General features: G+C 36.5%; 5 protein-coding genes across 6 annotated transcripts in view; 1 reads left to right on the top strand and 4 right to left on the bottom strand.

Annotated features, from left to right (window-relative positions):
* Window positions 1–1985, top strand: part of LOC107035547 (protein sickie) — a 127897-nt gene extending 125912 nt beyond the window's left edge. The window contains exon 20 of the mRNA XM_015253017.1: window positions 77–1985. Within this exon, the coding sequence (XP_015108503.1) occupies window positions 77–235 (159 nt within the window). The 3' untranslated portion in view covers window positions 236–1985. The remainder of the gene's footprint in view (window positions 1–76) is intronic.
* A 75-nt stretch (window positions 1986–2060) lies between these two features.
* Window positions 2061–5965, bottom strand: LOC107035622 (glycosaminoglycan xylosylkinase). The gene is made up of 5 exons (XM_015253116.1): window positions 5849–5965; window positions 4841–5203; window positions 4127–4427; window positions 3772–4037; window positions 2061–3242 (listed from the first exon to the last, which is right to left on the bottom strand). The coding sequence occupies exons 2-5, from the start codon at window positions 5201–5203 to the stop codon at window positions 2790–2792; spliced, it is 1383 nt and encodes a 460-aa protein (XP_015108602.1). The 5' UTR covers window positions 5849–5965; the 3' UTR covers window positions 2061–2789.
* A 749-nt stretch (window positions 5966–6714) lies between these two features.
* LOC107035623 (pre-mRNA-splicing factor 38B) lies at window positions 6715–10791 on the bottom strand. 2 transcript variants are annotated; one of them, XM_015253117.2, is made up of 6 exons: window positions 10459–10791; window positions 9405–9688; window positions 8904–9067; window positions 8274–8666; window positions 7460–7705; window positions 6715–7078 (listed from the first exon to the last, which is right to left on the bottom strand). In XM_015253117.2, exons 1-6 carry the CDS (start codon window positions 10490–10492, stop codon window positions 7012–7014), a joined length of 1188 nt encoding a protein of 395 aa, XP_015108603.1. In that variant the 5' UTR covers window positions 10493–10791; the 3' UTR covers window positions 6715–7011. The 2 variants fall into 2 exon arrangements, with proteins under 2 accessions (XP_015108603.1, XP_015108605.1); XM_015253119.2 differs by having other exon boundaries at window positions 8904–9055.
* An 825-nt stretch (window positions 10792–11616) lies between these two features.
* Window positions 11617–14688, bottom strand: LOC107035546 (putative odorant receptor 85e). The gene is made up of 6 exons (XM_029125912.1): window positions 14629–14688; window positions 14086–14375; window positions 12973–13577; window positions 12486–12590; window positions 12261–12422; window positions 11617–11857 (listed from the first exon to the last, which is right to left on the bottom strand). Exons 1-6 carry the CDS (start codon window positions 14685–14687, stop codon window positions 11792–11794), a joined length of 1287 nt encoding a protein of 428 aa, XP_028981745.1. The 5' UTR covers window position 14688; the 3' UTR covers window positions 11617–11791.
* Window positions 14689–16265: 1577 nt separating this feature from the next.
* LOC107035591 lies at window positions 16266–21293 on the bottom strand. Its single transcript, XM_015253075.2, has 5 exons — window positions 20920–21293; window positions 19926–20157; window positions 19019–19249; window positions 17972–18546; window positions 16266–17088 (listed from the first exon to the last, which is right to left on the bottom strand). Exons 1-5 carry the CDS (start codon window positions 21031–21033, stop codon window positions 16450–16452), a joined length of 1791 nt encoding a protein of 596 aa, XP_015108561.1. The 5' UTR covers window positions 21034–21293; the 3' UTR covers window positions 16266–16449.
* Window positions 21294–21539: the final 246 nt, after the last annotated feature.

Here is a 21539-nt window from a genome sequence, read left to right as displayed (position 1 = left end):
AGAAATTCCAGCCAGAAAATTTCTAACATTTCCCAATTTATTGAATACAACGCCAATTTTAATTTTCTTATTAAAGCTGAACATGCTGATGAGACTGCAGGAGGCAGCGAACTACTCGAGTCCCCACAGCAATGACAGTGATTCAGCCACATCCCTGGACTCATCCAACACTCGACACTCCGAGGACCTCAACACCTCGAGATCATCCAATACCGGAGTGGAATCAGCCCTCTAGATTTGCATCAACAAATTTGCCACCGAGAAATTTCCACGACTTTATGATTCAAGTACCACCAGAGTAGCTGTTTAAATGGTTCTTTGCAACGATTCGAAATCAATTCTGATGGGCTATAAAGCGAGACAAATAATTTATGAAACTGCCTAGTAAATTTAAAATCCACTTCAAGTGCGTTTTATCGTTCTCATCTCACTGCCGTGATTTTTCAGCGTGAGGTGGTAGTTGAGGCTAGCAATTTTAGTCTTTTAGTTACGGGGTTGAGGTAGAAATGGATTATTTCCGAAAACTTGGAAATCTTGAGAGGACTATTTACGTAATGAGTGACTATTCTTGTCATGTGAATTTTCCAAATTTTTTCCACTCTATTTTTCTTTCCTTTTCATTAAAAAAATCAACCGAAAAAACTTGGAAAATTTGAGTCAAACATTTCTGCAGAGAATATCTCAACATTAAGTTGTATAGAAAAATCGAGTTCTGTTGATTTTTTTATAGAATATTTTCCATTGAATATTTCCCCATTTTTTCAAACGTAATAATTTCTTCTCATTATGTAAAAAAAACAATTTGTTGTTATAATGACGAGTTCAATTATGAAGCTCTCATTTCCAGTTCTACCTCACTACCCCTCAAGGTCTAATTAATAATGTTTCGATAATTGAAAAAACAATGGCGATAACTCCGTGTTTCAGAATAACGATGCCTCGTCATCGAAGTAGTGCAGCAACTCACAAGAATCCGAATAAAATTGATTATATTTTTAAGAAACGTTAGACGACTCCAATAGCTTGACTACAAATACGATCAATTAAAGTCCAGTGCCTGTGTGGCGACGATAAATTCTTTCTAACGAAATACAGTATTAAAAGGCTCGAATGAAATCCATCGTTCTTGAATGCAACCTGCGAACGACGAGAGGAATTTTCCAGGATTTTTTTTTCAGCAGAAAAAAAAATGAAAACGTAATGTGAAATACGACGTAGTGCGTCTATGAATCATTGACTCGGGAATATATTTATACAGAACAGATCTGCATGGAGACAGCAAGAGAAAAGGCTATATATTTAATTCGAAATGAATGGAGAATGTTGATATAATATATAAACGAAAAATAATGGCGCTGAATTTTATATAAATGTATGGATTCATTATATATATTCTGATTAAAATTTATAAACTAGCCAGTAAGATACGTGAGTAATTCTGGTCATATGTAATTTGTAAATAGAACGACTTTTAATGCGCATTAAGTGAAATGATGGTGATGATTGTGAAGAGATGCAGATGATTAAGGGAAGGAAATGTTGCGGATGCTGATGAAATAATATATCTCACTCGAGATGCGAAGTAATGAGACAATTTCGATTGATAAATTCAAGGCATTTTAAACTGCAAAAAAATGGGTCTAACTTTGTATTGCAAATTTGCTCCAATTTTTCATGTAACCACTGCTGGGAAAAATTACAACTTTTAACGTTTTTTATTGTACATGTATTGTGATACGAATTTTTTTCGTAAATAAAATCTCTTTAGCCCACTTTGACGAATGAAATGAAACGATGATGACAAAGTCTAGGGAAATTTTAAATATGACCGGATCAATGTGAATGTTTATGGTGACGAATTATACAGTCGCGTTTACAGAATTTTTTACGTTTGTACCGCTATTTGTACGCTGTACTGGCGCCTGCACCCCAACTTTCCCGAAATAATAATCATAATTGTGTCATAAATAAAATTATAAATCTTATGAGACGTGGTTTGTTAATTCCTGACCCAGCGCGATCGTTAAATGGCTGTTTTTGCATTCCACTGATTTATAACGTGATGAAAAATTAGTTTTATTCGATACAAATGTTCAATCAGTCGGATAACGACTTCAAACAATTTTCTTAATTTGTGCACTAATTTTTAATTATAAAATTTCTTGTTCTACTGAATTCATATATTACTAAAAATAGAAAATTGGTAGTAGAGTTAGTTGAACCTTTTTTAAAATTTTTCCATGTTATTTTTTCATTTTAAAAAATGGTGAAATCATGAGGCAACTTTTTTCGCTGAAAAATATTCGAAACGGAGAGTTTTGGAGAAAAATATCCATGAATTTTGTGGATTACAAACAAGTAGTGTTGCAAAATTTTTGAAGACCTCTTCATTTCTGAAAAATAAAAAAACTCACGCTCTTGTAAATGTCCTTAGAAAGGAGAATTGTGAGAGAATGTTTCAATAGAAATTGTTCGTAGAAAAATCGTATTTTATGAGAAGCAAAATTCATCTTTAAAAATCTCCAAGTTTCTTAAAAATTTAACAAAAGATCATATTTGTAAATGTTATGAACTATAAACAATACAACTGAAAATTTTTCTGCAAAGCCTCTTATTCTGGCAACAAAACAATTTAAGCAAATTAATTTACTGGAAATCTTGACAATCCCCCAAGTTCACCAAGAAATAACGAAAAACAATTGGTAACTGCATCCTCTTAATATTACCTCTTACAAATTAATTCAACAGAATGCACTCACTCATCTCACGATTACAATTATCTACGACACTTATCGATGATCTAGAATGACACTGGATGGGTACTTTTTTATTTTCAAGCAATACTCCACAACCGCGTAAATGGTGAGTAGTCTTCTGTCCATGGCACTCAGGTGATCCTCAGTGATGAGAGATTGAACCCCAGCCATCATGGACTCGTGTGCGAGGAGTTGTCCGAGGGAGACACTGAGTGCACCCCCTCCCAGCAACTGCAGCCTGTCCCAGGTGGTTTTGTGGATCATGCAGCATTGGTAAAGAGGTGCCAGAATGTCCACATGATCGACGTCTGGGTTCGCCAGGCTCTTTCCGTTGTCTATCAATAGTACAGCGGGATTATGGAAATTGTGGGTCAATTCGTAGTGATGCCTGTCTCCGTTGTCCATCAGATAGTCGAAGACTGCTGTGTCTATCAGATCTAGCAGACGACTGGAGGAATGGGGGGCATAAGTCTTTGTCTCTTTCACCTTGAGAAGAAAAGGAAAATTATTAATACATTTGCAAATTTTATTTTTCTATACAATTATTATTATTTTTTTTATTCTATTGATTCTATTGGCCAGTTTTCAATGAAATAGAGTCGTTACGAAAATTTCGTTGGCTCTCTTAAATTCTGAAATATTCCTTCGTTTTATGAAATATTTCCTGTAGAAATTTCTCAGCTCAATTTTTTTAGATTTTTCATTCAATTTTTATAATGAAAAGAGAAGAAAAATAAAGGGGAAAAAAATAGAAAATTCATGTCGAGAATTTTCTATAGCAAATGTCTCAATAGAAAAAGTTTACATCAATAGAAATCTATTGGTGTAAAAACTTATTTCGTGCGGAGTTAAATAAATAAATTAGATCAAGTAAATGAATTGATAAGAAAATAACTAAGCGAATGAATAAATAAATACATAAATAAATTAAAGTATTAAATAAATTAGGGTAGAATAAATGAATTGATAAAATAACTGAATAAATGAATAAATAAATAGATGAATAATCCTGTACCTTGTCACAATAATGAAGATCCGTTTCCCACAGGGCCAATTTATTACGCTTATAAGTTCTCTGCCACGGATGTCGATGTTTAAATAACTTGAGATAATCCGGTAGCCACAGAATGAGTGCACCCTCCAGAATGTCATTAGAGCTGCAAACTGGATCTGCTGGTGAGCAGTAATGGCAGACCCCGTAGAAGCAAGTCTCATTTCCCTCCTGATACAGAGTTTCGTATAATTTTGGTGTCGCGCAATTGCGAATTTCACTGAGCCTCACTGAAAACGAAATTTCATCGCAAAGTGACAATTTTCTCCTCTCATTTTTCGAGTTAGAGTGACATTGAGGGATGGATTCTCATCCTTACATTTTCTAGTGACTGTGAGAGGAACTCTCCTCAGTCCGAGTAAGGAAGACAAGTGGAAGGCCACGACCTCAGCGTTGTGGCGATCTTTACCGAAATACACTGGCCCATTTAGAATAGTATCTCGCGCGTACCATTGGGGCTTAAAAAGTGCCTTAACGCCCGACTCCAATGTCAGCATCAGTTTCAATTGTGTACCAACTGGTGCATTGTCAGCTTTTACTATTTTCGCTCTTCTCATTGCCTCGAATATTGTCCCCAATTCTGGGGCCGCTGCGGGCAGCAACTGATGCGCATCTGGCCACTGAAAATCATCACATTGAACTGGCATGCAGAGGTCTCATTAGCACTGCGCACGAATTTTCATACAAAAGTCTAGCGAACTTGATGCAAAATTCTGCGGCTTTGCTGCACATTTTGTTAATAGAAAATGTGCAATAGAAATTATCTCATTTAAAAAATCCGTACAATTGATCTTTCTAGACAACTTTGTCTATGGAGACTAGAAAAAATCGTAGACATAAATTTTGCAAGTTTTGTTCACTCTGTTGTTGTTTTTTCTGAAGTTGAAAAATTTGAACTGATTAATTTTTATAGAAAAGAAATTGAATTCTGTTGATTTTTTTTCTATAGAAAATTTTCCATCAAACATTTCTATTGAAAAAACGTGAGAAAAATCTTCTGTTCTGTTTCGTAATTTTCTACCCCTTCACTAACATTATTATTCGGTATACTCCAAATGTCCTTCTGGGCATTAGGCATGATCCTCAACTCGGCAAGAAGTCTATCCAGCAGCACAGCGTAGCTAGAATTCCTTTTGAAATACTTGGAAGGTAGCAATCGCATTTCAGCTTTGATTTTCTCCTCTACCTCCCTCGTCATCGATTTTCTCACTCCTTTTTTCTCCTCATCCTTAGTCCCCAAATTTTCCCCATTCTTCTCCCCCGATACCGGCAGATTGCGTGAATAACTTTTCTCCGGTGAATTCTCAACAATCATGCGGATGAAATAAATATTAACGGTGAGCACGAGAATCAAGAGACCGCCAAGCGCGAAGAGCGCGCATCTACGGCCAATCATCTGTAAGCAGGAATACGGGGAATAGGGACCGTGCGTGAATTTTTTTAAATTTTTTATTCTCAAGTGTCTGCCTGAAATGATTCATTTTCCGCTCATAAACATTAGAAATATTGCGCGTTAATTAATAATTGATCGTCGAAAGCTAGATTTCAAACGCGTTGAAATCGCTGATGACGTCACAAGGGCGGTCGAACGCTGGACCAATCACAGGATGGCTCGAGCCAACCTAACCCAATCTTCACGCGCGCCGCATCCAATGGACGACGGCAACTCCCCTCTCTCCTCACTTTCGACCAACGGAGCGCTAGCCAACATTTCTTATGCCACTTTGTGACGTCATGACCGAAATAATAGCTTTTAAAAACCTCTGATTTTCAATTAATTATTATAAAACATCTAGGCAAAATTTCTCCGTAATTCTTTTCGTTTAGTCATTTATCTCGCTAGGGTTATGCAGAATGGGTGAATGGGCAAATTAGAGGAAACTTAGGCTCCATGCAAGGACTATCTATACTATCGCTTGCGTGTGGCCCCACACACTTGCACACGCGAATGACTGTGGGGCACTTGTCAATGAAAAGAAATAAGTGGAGATTCGAAATGATAAGATGAGGGTGGAATGACTGAATTTCGGGGGATTTTTACCTCTGAGTTACTGAGGGGATCCACTGGGCCACTCGGGGAGGACAATGACCTCCCATTTTTCACGAGAAACTATCCCTCTCGGGCATCACACAGCGCGATCGCCGGCACGATGCGACTACTAACTGTCGCCATGTTTCATTCCCTATTTCAACTTACGCATACACTTGCAGAAACGGGCGGACAATGTTCATGCAGAATGCAATGCCCGGATTTTTTTTCTTTTTTTTTTTAATTTGAAATTCAAATGCGAGAGAAAAGAATTTCTCACGATCACTTTTTAACTTTTTTAACTTTAATTTTTCATGTGAGGTATTCGATAATTACGAAAGATGGAACATTGGAAAATCAATAATTGATGGGGGGAATAGATAGTCGATGTCATTAATATGTAATTGCAAGTTGAGACAACGGGAAATTGATGATTAATTTATTTGAAATGGGAATTTGAAAGAATTAATAGAAAAATCTAGGACTCTTTCAACGAACTCTATTAAATTTCTAGAGGAACTCTATAACAGTTTTCATAAAGTTTTATTAGAGTTCGATTTAAAATTCCGTTTTTTGCGGCATTTCTTTCAGAAATTACGCAACTTTATCTAAAAATCTGTTGAATTTTTTCTATCACTCGGGTGGGTGTCTTGCGCGCCCGATGTATATAATTATACCCATTGGGTCTTATATACGAAATGCATTGTATATCCCTGTTGTGATAATGGATAAATTATTGAAATTATCAAAGTCAGTGGCCAATTTCAAAAGATAGAAATTATTGAAATTTTGCGGGTATAGCTATAGGAATTTTTCCACGTGTGAACGGACTATTTAAACGAATCACTTGAAAAAGAAACGAACGAGGAAAAGCATGATCATACAGTCATCCACTTTATTTTATAAAAAACATGTAAACTACATGATGAATAATATTGAACTATTTATTTAAACTTTAGGCTAAATACTCCTGACCCATTTGGAGTTTCCAAAAAAATTGTTTTTCGTAGAATGCAGTCGCAGTGGCTCGGTTCTCAATTGATATAGTTCCTCTCCATCCTCCTCGTGTCTCTTGACTTCTGAAATATTCGTTTTACCTTCGAGGGCTACAGTTGTACGAACATTTATCTTATTTACGTCAATAATTGTACATTCAGTAGTAATTAAGGGTTGTTCTAGTCTCTGCGTTGACGGTCTCGTTCCCTCGCTAGCTCTGCTGCGTAGTCGATTGGTGAACCTCTCCTGTAATTATCAAAAATGTTGACTAACATTTTCATTGACAAATGCGCAATATTTTAGTTCTCAATAAATTCGTCCCATTCTAAATTTTCACAATTCAGGAATAATATTGCACATTCCTCATTTTCGTGAATATTACATTACTGAGAATAGAAATTAATTTCACATAAATAATAAATTCAATAAATGAAGATGATTTACTCTCATTAAACTCTTCCATTAAAAATAATAATTTATTTATTAAAAATAATCATTTATTTATCTTGTGCCTCATTTCCTAGAAAATTTAAATGAGAATTATGTGTCCCCTGTTTAATATCAATTTCATTGGCAATTGGGTCAAACTGTTTCATGATATTATGAGGCGAGGAAAATTCTATTTACCTGTCCCTGTGCCTATCCCTATCACGATGACGCTCCTTGCTCTTCTCCCCCACGAATTTATCCCTACTGCGACTCCTGTTCCTCCTACTCCTGTCACGGCTTCGATCTCGACTCGATCGTCTCGAGTGTCGATCACGTTTTCTGTCGTCCATCCTCCCCCGATCCCTCGACCTCTCACGTTCTCGTGATCTCCTGCGCTCTCTGTCACTTCTGTCCCTGTACTTGTCCCTTCGATCCTCATCAGACCTGAAACACGAATATGAGACGAGAGAGCATCGATATGAATATTGGGTTGAAGCGGTGATATCTTTTTTATTTGAATCATTTGATAGTTTTTAATAGAATTTATGCAAAAAATCAATAGAATTTCATTTGAAATGTTCTACTTGTTTCTTGAGCCATTTAGTTTGATAGAAAAAAGTCAATGGATTTTTTTTCTAAACGCATAATCTCTTGGGCGTAAATTTTTCAATTTTTTCGCTCCATTTTCATTTATTTCTCATAATAAAATTTGAAGAAAAAAAACAGAAAAATCAATATCTACATTTTTCTATAGACAAATATCTATTTAAAACCGCGAGTGACGTTGCATAATTTTTAATACAATTTGCGCAAAAAAAATAGAATCTTTAAATAGAATTGAAAGAATATTCAAACGTAATTCCACAAGTGGATAAAAATCCTTAAAAATTAATAAAAACTCTTGCCATCGAAAAACCTCAGAAACGTATCTCCCCTCAGATATCCAGCCAAAAAGCGGTTAACATTCAATAATAACAGATAACGTGATTGTACTCATACCACGTAGACGCACCTGGCTCGCCACTGGCTCGTTTGTTCCTCCCCCCACTGAGCCTCCTCCTGCACGTGTCTGTTCCCCCTGGCCATTGCATTCCCATTGTCCTTCCTTCCACTATTACTATTGTTGTACTTCCCATGGTTATTCAGCGTTATCGGTGGCTTGGCATTGCGTGCATTCGCCGTCTGCTGGGGAAACCTCTCGCCCAGACGATGCTCTAGGTCTTTCTGTATAGGCACTGGTATACGTGGGAAAAGGGTTGAGAACCACTCCAACTTGGTCAGGAACTGTTTCAGGATGTCACCCATCTTCATTACCTGACCTCCACCTGCTTTCACATCCATCTCCTCGTCGTCCTCGAGGTAATCGTCGTACCACATGAATAAATCAGCTGGTGGTTGTGTGTATCTGCGTGAAAACAGTAAATTTTCATTTGATTTTGCATAGATTTTTCTCAACAGACACATTTTCATGAGAAAATTCATTCAAATTCAAATTTACGTTGATTTTTAATCAATTTGATTAATGAGATGAACATTTAATTTGTTAGTCCCAACAGATTTAATAAGTAAAGGCAGACAGAAGAGAAGAGGTGAATCAATTTTAAACATTAAATATGTCTTCATAGAGTATTCTTCAACTCACCTAATGTACATAAACCCAAGTGCACGAATATAAGGTGAATCAGGATGATTAATGAGTCCATTAAGTTGTTTCCTAGTTAATCTCAACGTAAATAACTTGTAGAGTAGACAATAAGCCGTTGAAACAATGCCACCAGCTCCAACACCCCGTACCTGCATGAACCGCTAAAGTTACAACATCAATAGTTAATTAAATCACTTTCGCATAACATTATTCACTATCAACCGACAAAACTCTATTCTGCAATTGGTAAGTGACGTATTATCATCAAAACATCGAAATTCAAGCTGTTCATTAATGAATTCTCGTTAAATTAAGTTAATTTCCCGTGTCTTGTGAGAAGTTTAATGTTGCGATTGTGATAATTAACATATTTGTCTGCATTTCCTCTCGACAAGTGGGAATATGCTCGAGGAAATGACCGTAAAATGCAGACAAACGTGGGTGCAAAATTTATTCACTCGTATCGGCCTTTTTTTCATCGATAAAAAACATACTCACGCCTCCACACATTCCAGTCTGTCCAGCTGTCTTCCTGCTGCCCTTCTCCCAGGGCTCCAGGTGAGCAACTTTGTAGTAGATCTCGTCAATGACCTCGTGATAAGTCTTCAACTCGTAGAGATTAACTTTGAAGTAATGAGATGACAGGATATTTGTCAGAATGAGGGGATTCAAGTTCATGGTCCTCTCGTTGCCCCAGAGAGGCAAAACGTTTGACTTTTTACCCTCTTTGGCGTTTGGTCTTCGCTCCTCATCGCATCCACTTGAATTGTTCCAGGGTGAGCCTAACAGGTCAGGGAAATGTAGTCAGTATAAAGACCGGGGTGAACTGATTTTTTTTCTAGTGATTCACGTATAAAGAAGAAATTGATCCATGAATTCTTTCAATTATTTTTTTAATTAATAGCATCATTTTGGCACGCAGAATCATAAATTATTTATTACAAAAGTTTGACACTGATAATTTTCATATTGGGAATAGAATTTTTGTCAATTTCTCATGATTTTTTTAGGTTTATTCTAAATTTTAATCTTCTCTTCAAACTTCAAAAGTTCAGATTCGTAGAACTCTGCATTATTGTTGCATTTCTAGATCAATTATTAATGATACTTCGTTTAGAATTCAATCAGATATTAATCTTCAAAATTCAAGTTATGTTTATACTGCTTGAACATCACAGTATCAATGTCAGACTGTGCACCATCAAAGTGACACAGAAATATAGGTCAAGTGTTGGCAATCACCTCCATCTTCACCATCTCTAAAATTCTTTCAGAATTGTTCCAAAGAAAAACGAGGCATTTCTTCTTATTTAACATTTCAGGAATTACTGATTGAACCGGATTATATCTAGTCAGCACTCAAATTAATTAGGCGGAGAATTAATGCCTGAATTCAAAACCAGTAAAATAACAAAATGCATCAACAAAAATGTCCCCTCGAATGCTGCAATTCACTAACAAAACAAGATTTCTAGGTTAAACTCGCAGTGTCAACGTCGGACTGTCCACCATCAGAGCGACATGAATATATAGGTCAAGTGTTGGTAATTACCTCCGTCTCCACCTTCTCCATCTTGTCCCTGCATTTTTCGCCCCTCGAGCGGGAGATTTAGGACCGAAGTCGGTTTATTCTCGTGTCTTCACTCGAGACTGATTACCCAACTATCCTCTCCCAAGTCACATGGACGGACATCAGAACTCTGCCTCAGTATATTCAGGAAACTCACGTTTCTGTGGAGAAACTGCTTGTGGACCTTCGGGCTGTCACTGTCACTAGTTATCTTATTGCTTTATTAATGAAGAAACACTGATATTGTGCTTTGTCACGAGCGAAATGTGGGAACGCGACGCTTCGACGAAAAATTGACGTCAAGGCGATGGAAAACAGGTGAGACAGATCCCTAGGAGCGGTGTAGGGTCCCTATGCCCGCTCAGAGTCGTCCCTTGCGCATGCGTCAAGGTAAAACGACAACAGCGCCATTTTTTGAGGGTTTGAATTCCCTTATTTCACGTCCCGGCTAATGTCGGCGTTAAATAATTTTCTTTAAGTTCATAATGCAAAACAATACTTCTCCGGGAGTAATTGGCGAATGTCAGAGTGAAATAAATTTCCTTAATTTCATAACGGCAAAACAATACTCCTCCAAGAGTAATTGACGAATGTCAGAATGAAATAAATTTCCTTTATTTCATAATGACAAAACAATACTTCTCCGGGAGTAATTGGCGAATGTCAAAGTGAAATAAATTTCCTTAATTTCATAACGGCAAAACAATACTCCTCCAAGAGTAATTGACGAATGTCAGAATGAAATAAATTTCCTTTATTTCATAATGACAAAACAATACTTCTCCGGGAGTAATTGGCGAATGTCAAAGTGAAATAAATTTCCTTAATTTCATAACGGCAAAACAATACTCCTCCAAGAGTAATTGACGAATGTCAGAATGAAATAAATTTCCTTTATTTCATAATGACAAAACAATACTTCTCCGGGAGTAATTGGCTAATGTCAACGTGAAATAATTTTCTTCAAGTTCATAATGCAAAACAATACTTCTTCGGGAGTAATTGGCTAATTCCAGCATGAAATATAATAAGTAATGTCGCTCGAATATCATAAACATTGTTGACTTCGGAGAATAAACATGTGAAATATATGGTCATCTATTTATTCTGTTCGGTTGATTCCACTATTCAATATTCGTATTTTAAATTATCAGAGCAATACGGATCAATCCTGTTTTATCCCGTCATTTCAGGACACTATCCTCTCTCCATTCTCCTTTCTCGGTGATTCCCGGTTTCTAAAGAGTAATTGTACAGAGAAGGTCTATCCCCCATAAGCTATTTTTCATTATGCCATCAAATCAATAGATCAGGATCACTCGACAGTTTCATCAGTAGTAGCCGTAAGTAGTGCAAAAACTGAATAAGAACTCTTCACGATCTGTAAAAATCCCGAAGATAAATCCTGAATATTCAGATGCATAATTACTCGAACGAAGAAATTTCAGAGAAAAACCTAGTGTATTCTATAGAAAATTCGACAGAAAACCAATAGAATTTTCTATTGGTTTTTGGCCGATTCTATTGAAAAATTCAGCAGTTCATTTACGCGTTTGTTTTCGGTGAAAATGTTCAATGGAAAATGTTCTATTGAAAAAATTTATGACATTTAATTGTTATATAAAACTTATTCTGAGATATTTTCTATAGAAATTTCTCAACTCTAATTCTCAATTTTTTTGTTGGATTTGTTTAAATAAAAAAAAGACGAAAAATAGAGTGGAAAAAAAAGGTTTTTCCATTGGTTTTTTTTCGTGTATGTGATCTATTATTCAGTTGTTTACCATCAAGAAAGTCTCCATTGAAACCGCATAAAAACCGAGGGCCTTCAATTCGATGATTTGCTTAGCACGCATCAGGGCAATGATCATCAAATAACCTGCATGCGACATATTCGACTCTTTCTCCCAGCCCGACATCCACACACTGTCCGCTATTTTATTGCCCTGTGAGGATATTGTTTGCAGGAATATTAGTGGAAAAATATCGACGAGGAGAAGTAGATTTACCTCGTTTGACAGCATTTGTCCGAAGAAACAACAAGTCGCTAAATGAACGAATGCTGCGTTGAAGTATAGCATAAACTTGATTACATTTGTTGTTGATCTTTTCCCCTAAAAAATTAACTCAATGTATTGGAAGTGAAGTAGATGCACGAGACAAATTTCAGAAAAAAACTTGGAAAATTTCGGAAGAATTTAAAAATTCTATTGGATTTCTCTCGAACTTTTATTGGAATTTCTAATCGTTTTTCGACGATTCTATTCTAAAATTCCACAGCTGTTCTGCGCATTTTTTTTCATTAGGAATATTCAATAGAAAATATTTTTCTACTGAATTTCCTGTCGAAAAAAATCCGCTGTAGAGGCGCGGAATTTTGTAGTGAAATCGATGAAAATTAATAGAATTTTTACTAAAAGTTCCATAGAAATTTCTATTGAATTCCCGCAGATTTTCTAATGAATTTTGTTCATGCCTGATGAACTGGGGATTTACCAAAAGAATTTGAAAGCCAGTGAGACACATGATGAATGTACTAGACGAAAACTCTGCAAATATGTAATACCCAAAAACTCTATTCATATCTTTCATTATGACAATAATTCTCTGATGATGCTTGATACACGTCTCGAAGCGCCGCAAGAAGGAATCACTCTCTCTGGTGATCTCCGTTGGATGGAACAATACGAAACAATTGATTTTGCTCTCAAAATTGCTCATATACGTCAGCTTTCCAGCTGAAGACTCTTGATTGCTGCGTGAGTAGACTGGATCGCAGTGTCGAAAATTTGAATTAAGAATTTGCATCTGAAAGCTCGTCCATCTGCAGAAACCCCTCATCAGCCCATCCAGCGCGAACATGGCGGTGAAGTTGAAAATAGCTGTGATTATTTGCAAACCCAGAGCCATGTTGTGCTTCAAGTCGTCAGTGGTATCGAACGGATACTTTGATCTCAACGGCAGACTGGAATTTCCACCAGCAAATATTACGGGGGAAACGAGCATGGCACCGACCAGCTGAACTGCCATACCTGCCCAACCATATTCTATGACTTTTTCAACGTTTACGTGGAAATTCATGAGACCGTATACAGGTCCATCTGCGGGAAAATAAATTATGGATTGAGTGAATTTAAAAAAAAATTTTAATCTCAAGTTTTGGCTTGAAATGATTAATTTTTCACTCATAAACACTAGAAATATTGCTCGTTAATTGATAATTGATAGTCGAAAGTTGAAGATTTCAAACGCTTTTAAATCGCTGATGACGTCACAAGGGCGGTCGAACGCTGGACCAATCACAGGATGGCTCGAGCCAACCTAACCCAATCTTCACGTGCGCCGCATCCAATGGACGACGGCAACTCCCCTCTCTCCTCACTTCCGACCAATGGAGCGCTAGCCAACATTACTTATGCCACTTTGTGACGTCATGATCGAAATAATAGCTTCAAAAAACTTCTGATTGTCAATCAATTATTATAAAATATCTAGGCAAGATTCCTCCATAATTCTTTTCGTTTAACTATCTATGGGGTATGTAGAGCGGGTGAATAGGGAAATTATGAAATCCCTATTCTGAATAGTCATTATCCAGGGATGAAGTACCTTTTGCCATCACCATCGTGTCGATGGGGCCGTAAACCATATCGATGAGTCGTCGAATATCCTTCGGGTGTCGTTGGAAGACCACGACTTTCGCGATAACCGCTGAGAGCCCAGCTAGCATTGCCCCAGCGTCAGACATCGCGAACATGTCATCGGAATTGGAAATTATGTCCGCGGACATTGTCGCCGCGAGCGTCCAGAGAGAGCCCTTGGCGAGAAAACCGTAGATGCTGTAGAGGAATCGTTGGATGAAGAGGGGTGGATCCACTGCGCTCCAGATGCCTCCCACTCTACTCAAATAATTTTCCCTAATGTTAATTTTCAAAAAAATTAAAAAAATCACCGAATGAATCGAGTAATCATGGAGCCAAACCCAGCTCTACGTCTTTTTGGCCACGAAAAATAAAACGCGAAACGAATAATTAATTTTTTTCTGCTTGCCCCAAAAAATTTAGTAAACCCCAGGACAATTTTTCGAAGAATATTACACAATTATTGGTCATTTAAATGAAAATTTTGTCGATATCAACTATTTTATTGTACCTTCCCACCGTCAAAAGCATATTGAGGATCTCTCGATGCTCCGTCCGCAGCACCTCCATAGTATCCTCCCTTCACGACTTTCTCAATGCGCCCTGAGAACTCGCAATGGAATTAACTTCGGCGTAAACACCAATCGATACTTCAACTGCAGAAAATTGCATCGAAAGAAATGTGTAAAGACTCTAAATTACTCTCAATTGCAATTGTAATTAGTTTAATAGGAAGAAATATTGAATATTCCGGTAATTGGGGCTCATTCGCGAGAAGAATAGCACACGGGGTTTTCTCCATGTGTTGATTTCCCAGGGAATGTACTCGGTAAATAAAAGCGATACAAATCGAGTATTCAACCCTTCTTTCATCGAATCATTATGGATAATTTGCCGTACTTCCGGGCTGGGGGTGCCGAAACCCATCGGCAGTAGTCGAACAGCCATTGCAGCGGCAACATCTTTTAATTCTCTCTTCAAACGGATGTGAGCGAAAAAAATAATAGAATCGACGAGTTCCACAGAAAATACAAATGGAATTTTATGAGAAATTCTTTTCGTTTTTTTTGCTGATTATTACTGGAAATTGCGGAAATTTCACGCGCTAATAATATTCTTTTGAGATTTTTTCAAAAAAATTAGGATTCAAGTTTTCTGATTGAAGTTTTTGCTGCTGTATTTCACTGCTTGCTTTGTTTTTTATTCAAAAATGCGAGGAGGCAAAAACTCAGAACAACCTTGACTAATCAACTATAATTTTTTCAATAAAATGAAGGTGATGAAGTTGAACTGGACATTTACCAACACTAGACAAGGGGTTGCACCAAATTTTGATTGAGAAACGATGAATTGTACGAATTATCTTGGAGAATAGTCTGTGAAGGGCTTCGCGATCAACACTGACTACCTGGACAATTTGGCTTGGGCCATGGGAAATCTTTGTTGACTTTGTGTCGTCTTCCAAGTAAGCGATCTTTGCCACGCAATCACGTTTTTTTATCGTCGCAAATATTAGTCCAGACTTGTGAGGTATGCCGGACATAATGTATTCATTGATCACCTGTGTGTGAGGGTTTTTTTCCCTCTGTCAGTATCTGGAAAGGGGCCGGCAATGGGGTATTAGGGACACTTAACGTAATTAGTGAACATTCGGATTAATCTTATTCATTGGAAGAAGATCGAAATTTAGAAAAACCTAGCGCTTTCAGTAAGATAATAATTCCGTTAAATTTCTATCGGAACTCTATAAGAATTGTATTGAAAAATTCCATTTGTTTTTTGCGCCAATTCTATTGAAAATTATTCAACAAATAGAATTTTTCGAAATGGAATTCTCGTATGACTCTAAGAAAATAAACAATTACGTTTTTCTTCATCAATTTCGATTAAAAATTTGCGTTTTTAATACACATTTTTCGACAGAAAAAACTTGGAAACTTTCTATCGAAAAATAAAAATTCAACAAAGTAGATTTTTTCTCGTAGAATTTTGCTATAACTCTGACAGAATCACTTCTGTAATTCAAAATTTTTGCAATTCATCCCACGAAATTGCATTATAAATTAATGCAGGGAGCATGGAATAAAACAGGTAAAAAAATCAGGTCTTATTTGAGAAATGAAGAAAAATCAGGAAATCCCTCATCAATTGTTAATCAACTAAATCACTTTTTATTCATATTCATCTTAAAAGACGTGCGCAAATAGGCATTTACAACAACCACTTAAAATTTAATTATAAAATAAATAGTTACGAAATAATCTCGGTCACAACAGGTCATCACGTATAAAAAATGTATACAAACGAGTAAAGTCACGTACAAATAGGAATCTTACAAGTCCAATTGATCGATACGAAATTCGCCGACATCAGGAGGGGGTTCATACCTCATCTCCCCAGGTTCTTCGACCTCTCCCAATAAATTCAGTTCGTCAATTTGTGTTCTGAAGGTCCTAATCACAGGCTCTTCGTTCGCAACTTCGTAGCTGGAATCTTCAGATCTGAGATCTTCCCGAGAAACTTCTTCCTCCACACTTGTAACTGTCGGGTTGTGAATGATCGGGAGGAGTTCGTGAGTCTCGTCAATGTTTTTGGGACTCTCTTGTCTCTCTCGAGAGACCTCAATCGTCGCTAAATTTATGCTCTCGATCAAGGCTTGACTTGAGCCGGTGAAGCATCTGACGAACTCGATATTGTGGAGGTATTTGACGAGCTTGTCCAGACTCTCTGGGAGCCTGAGCTTTTTGAACAGTCTGGCCTCTTCTGGTATCTCATCAGAGGTGCAGTAAGGAAGTTCAACAGCAATGTAACGCTTATTCCTGTGCGAGTAATTCTCTTTGAGAAGCCTCAATGCGTGATTGTCGACGTTTCTGTAGATGACTGGCACCGACGCTGCACCGAGAGATGGTGACGCCAGGACTACTACAGTTTCGGCTGATTTAAAAGCCTCGTTGCACCAGTGGCCTGGGTCCTGTGAATGAAGCATTTGTTAAGGATATTTAAGTAGTTTGGCTATTTTTTTCCCCAGTGAAATGCTTTTCTACTTTTGTCATGATTTTATTATTTAAACTTTGCAGGTCTGATTTTTTTTGTTTAAAGTGCTTAAGGATGTTCTACACCCTTTCTGCCAAAATTCACGTTTTTTTAATTTTTCTGACAAACTTATGATGGAATTGACGTGAAAAAATATAACGTTTTTGAGTTTTGTCATTATTTAATGACTGACGAAATTTTAAGGTGGTGCGAACATTTTCCTGCGTTTTCTCTAAACTTTTAAAAAGAATCACAAAACTGTAGAAAAAACGCATGAAAATTATCGCACTACTACGCAACTTCGTGAGCCATTAAAGAATGACAAACCACAAAATCGTTAGATTTTTTCACGTCACTCCCATCGATAATTTGCCAGAAAAATGAACACAACGTCAATTTTGGCTAAAAGGGTGTCGAACATCCTTAAATCTATGAGATTTATTTACACTATCAGTAATGTTCTATTTATTTAATCTAAATATTTTCGCTTCTTGCAATCATTGATTTTAGGTATTTAGGTATTTAATTCAAGTATTTTAAGGATTTTTCTTTCAAGCAATTCAATTGACAAATTTAATAGAACAACTGGCACTTTCTCTAAGAAACTGTCTTTAATTCCTATTGCAGCTCAATCAGAATTCTATTTGAGTTCTCAACATCTATTAAAAATACGCGAGTACGTCGCACAATTTCTAACAGAACTGGTGCAAAAGACGAATAGAATTCTTCAATAGAATTTAATTCTAGTTTCTCTATTCAATTTTTTCACACGTGAAATTCTCGGGACACATTTTTCCTCCATGTAAAAAAGAAATATTCACCTTTGTGTCAGTCTCTGGGATGTCAAGAACGTCGACCATAGCCGCGACATTGCAAGACCTCAGGTACTTGGCTAAATTTGAGACAACATCCACATGCGCCATATGCGTGGGCGAGTAGACCAGAAGACACTTTGGCCTCCTGCCGATTTGCTTGAACAAATCTTTCTTCTTGGATAATTTGTACAAGTAATAAATTGCGTAGAGTATCACAGGGGGTATCCAAACAACGCTGATTATCATGATTAATATGCGTCTCGTTGGCTGTTTGACAGTGATAACAGGTAATGTGCTGTTTATGCAGCCCTGCTCATCACAATCTGGGTGCATCGCTGTCACGTAGACGTAATGTGCACCATCCAACATTGTGAAATTGTGCCTAATGTGGCCCTCTGAATTTAACAACTTGAGGTTTGTCACTTCTGATGCACCTGTGTCATTATTTATCACCCAGATACGGTAATCAGAGGTGTTGAATTTTTTGGGTATTGGCTGGATGTGCAAAGAGACTGCTGGGATGTCAGACACATCGATGTAGGCGAAGGGAATGTAATTTCTAACGTCATCTACCCGTTCACCTGCAGAATAATTCGTGAGAAAAAATTTGACAGAAAAACCTAGCGCTTTTTCTCAGAAATTCTACAAAATTCTATTAAAATATTCCACTTGTTTTTTGCGCCAATTCTATTTTGATTTATCTGTAGAAATTTTTGGGCGTAAATTTTCCACGTTTTTTTCCACTTGTTTTATTTACTTCTCATAGGAAAATGCGAGAAAAAAATTGGAAAAATCATGTCCGAGAATTCTTAATATCTGTGGGGGGATGTTGTATAGTTTTTAGTAGAATTGGCACAAAAAATAAATACAATCTTTCAGTACCATTTCCATCGATTTTTTTAGGAAATTTTTTTAGACTTTCTCGTTCTTAACTTGAAATTTATATGCAAATACTGCTATGAGAAAAATTGAAACCCATTTTTTTTTCTATCAAATATCCTAGACTCATCTTATTTCACTTTGCTACTGTTCCCATTATCCCTGAATATTTACCAATATGATGATGGCTGGGAACATTGAACAACAATTTCCTACTGTACTCGTAATTATCCCCGATGATTAAGTACTCAAACCAGTAGGATCGTTCTTCAAAAGTTGTCGTAGCAAAGGGACAAGACACGAATAAACTCGGTTTGACATCGGAATCATTCGATCCATGGAAATGTATATGTCGGCAGTAAGACGATGTCGAATCTCCACGCTCTTGATACCTCGTTACCAATCCTGAATCAATCAAGATGACATTCAGAGATATGAACTCCACACGAGAAAGACGAATTCAATTTCAACGTTTTGTTAAACATTGAATTATCGCTTTGAAAAAATTCCTGAGACATTTTTTTCACATCTCGAGGTGAACGGACCGTTTAAGGATATTAGGGCCACGGTGAATGCGCCAAAAAATTTTACAGAAAAACATAGCGAATTATTGGAAAGGTCTATAAGATTTCTGTTGAATTTCCATTGAATAACTTGGGAACTAAGGATACAACTTATTTTTTTGAGATATTTTCTGTAGAAATTCTTCGGCGTAATTTTTTTCTTCCATGTTCTCAATGAGAGGAAAAAAAATGGGTGAAAAGTCAGAAAATTTATGTTCTTTTTTACTTATTTTCCTGTGGAAATTAAATTAAATATGGAAAAAAATTAATTAAAATTATGTAATTTTTTCTTCTATCAAAAATTCTATTAATTTTCCGCAGCTCTTCTGCGTAAATTTTTTTTTTAGAAGAAATGTTCAATAAGAAATATTTTATAGAGAAAATTGATGGAATGAGATTGTTCTATGCAACTCATTCTACTAATTTTTCACCCCGCCACAATATCCTTAAAAATATCTTTGAATCATCCACTCAGGAATCTTTTTGTTCGTATGTATTCAACTCAAAATTTCAATTACTTCGGAATGTGATATCTCTAACAGTGAGATTAAAGGCAGTGGCTTTCGTTCCTCTCTCGTGATAAACGTAAGCAGAAATTTTCAAATCCACTAGTGGAACTCCGGGGGGTGGCAGCCGGCCCAACCCATGAAATTTCATGTTCATGCATTCTGAGTTATTCTGGATGGCAGTCAGAAGACACTCTCCATCGCCTGCGGTATTTCTCCCCTGGGATTCTATTGTACTCAGAGACTAAAAGCAATTATGAAATATCCGTCAAATGCACCCAGAAGAGGAAAGAGCGGGGGGGAAGGTGAGGTAAAATGGACCTTTTTTAAATAGGGGAATTATTGATTATTAATCAGGGGAATTATAAATAGGGGAATTATTATTATTTATTATTTGTTATTATTATTATTAATTCCCCTTAATTATTAATATCTCCTCATCAAAAACGTTGATTTCCCTCTTACAATTTTCAGTTATTGAGCATTAAAAATGGTTCATTTTACCCTGCACTGGAAAAAAAAAATATTTTCTTGAACCAAAAAAATCGCAAGTTAAAAATTACAAAAAAAATATAATCTAGTGCTGAGCATTTGCCATGCGTTCTGTTGAAAAATTATTGTCGCAAAAATAGATTTAGTTAAAAAAATTAAAAATTAAAAATTAAAAAAAATTGTAAAAAATTTAAAAAAAGTTTCGTTTTATGCGAAACAACGGACAGTCGTTTTTCCGTTCGGATATTATATATAATGACATAAGAAATAAAACCTTAATTAAATTTATAATAATATATTATGAAAGCAATATTATGATATGGTACAAATATATCGCTGTTGTTGGAAGCTGAGCGATTCATATTTAAAACTTTTAAATTCAAATAAAACAATTTCTTTTTCGGTAATTTTTAACTCGCGATTTTTTGGCTCAAACAAGACTTGTGTGAGAACTTCCAAGATTGTCTCTCAGTGTACTCTTCCCCGTAAATTTTTTTATGAATAAGATCTTTACGGTATTGTGACAGAACTGGGAGTAACAATGCGCAGTACATGCTCCAGGCCTCAGCACACACAGAACACCAAACAATGCACAAATGCGCTTCCACATTTTCGTGTGGTTATGCATCAACAGGTCATTGCAAACAAAAGAAGTCACATCACGTCGACTATCACTATCACTTGCTCATATTTTTGTACTCAATGCTCTTGATTTTGTCACATCATGAAACCTGTTTCAATACAGAACCAGAAGGTGGTCCTCACGATTTTGGAGAACAACTTGGAATAACTCACTGATGGTTATGATTATATGGTATCAGTCACTTGATCGGTCTCATCGAACACTATTGGATGTGATAGCGCCGAGCATATGTCATTTGTGGATTGAGAAATGGACTCCGGGAGGTGCATAGGAGTTGGAGTGGGGGTGGAATATCCAGTCGACGCGTTTGTGGCGCGAGGGTCGGTTCTATATTAGTTGAACTTTGTGTATGAATTTTATATGCATTTCATGGAAAGAATGGCACGAAGAAATTTCATTGAAAAACTTCGCTCTTTCTCTAACAAATTCTATTGAATCATTTATTGAATTTGTTTGCATCATTTCCATAGGAGATTATGCCACTTTACTGT

This window comes from Diachasma alloeum, unplaced genomic scaffold (genome assembly GCF_001412515.2).
Source record: "Diachasma alloeum isolate Michigan unplaced genomic scaffold, Dall2.0 Dall_scaffold_00199, whole genome shotgun sequence".
Classification (NCBI taxonomy): domain Eukaryota; kingdom Metazoa; phylum Arthropoda; class Insecta; order Hymenoptera; family Braconidae; genus Diachasma; species Diachasma alloeum.
This window is presented reverse-complemented; position numbering and strand designations above follow the sequence as displayed.

Excerpts from the sequence above, each read along its gene's own strand:
- LOC107035591 (XM_015253075.2), bottom strand. The coding sequence starts at position 21,033 with ATGCATAACCACACGAAAATGTGGAAGCGCATTTGTGCATTGTTTGGT. Across the intron at positions 18,547-19,018 it reads TCCCAGCCATCATCATATTG|GTGAACGGGTAGATGACGTT; the intron begins GTAAATATTCAG and ends ATTATTCTGCAG. Across the intron at positions 17,089-17,971 it reads TCCCAGAGACTGACACAAAG|GACCCAGGCCACTGGTGCAA; the intron begins GTGAATATTTCT and ends CTTCATTCACAG.
- LOC107035623 (XM_015253117.2), bottom strand. The coding sequence starts at position 10,492 with ATGCAGGGACAAGATGGAGAAGGTGGAGACGGAG. Across the intron at positions 9,068-9,404 it reads AGACTGGAATGTGTGGAGGC|CGGTTCATGCAGGTACGGGG; the intron begins GTGAGTATGTTT and ends TTGTAACTTTAG. Across the intron at positions 7,079-7,459 it reads AGGGATAGGCACAGGGACAG|GAGAGGTTCACCAATCGACT; the intron begins GTAAATAGAATT and ends TGATAATTACAG.
- LOC107035546 (XM_029125912.1), bottom strand. The coding sequence starts at position 14,687 with ATGGAGGTGCTGCGGACGGAGCATCGAGAGATCCTCAATATGCTTTTG. Across the intron at positions 13,578-14,085 it reads CACGATGGTGATGGCAAAAG|ATGGACCTGTATACGGTCTC; the intron begins GTACTTCATCCC and ends ATTTTCCCGCAG. Across the intron at positions 12,591-12,972 it reads CTGGCTTTCAAATTCTTTTG|GGGAAAAGATCAACAACAAA; the intron begins GTAAATCCCCAG and ends TTAATTTTTTAG.
- LOC107035622 (XM_015253116.1), bottom strand. The coding sequence starts at position 5,203 with ATGATTGGCCGTAGATGCGCGCTCTTCGCGCTTGGCGGTCTCTTGATT. Across the intron at positions 4,038-4,126 it reads TCTCACAGTCACTAGAAAAT|TGAGGCTCAGTGAAATTCGC; the intron begins GTAAGGATGAGA and ends TTTCGTTTTCAG. Across the intron at positions 3,243-3,771 it reads ATCTTCATTATTGTGACAAG|GTGAAAGAGACAAAGACTTA; the intron begins GTACAGGATTAT and ends TTTCTTCTCAAG.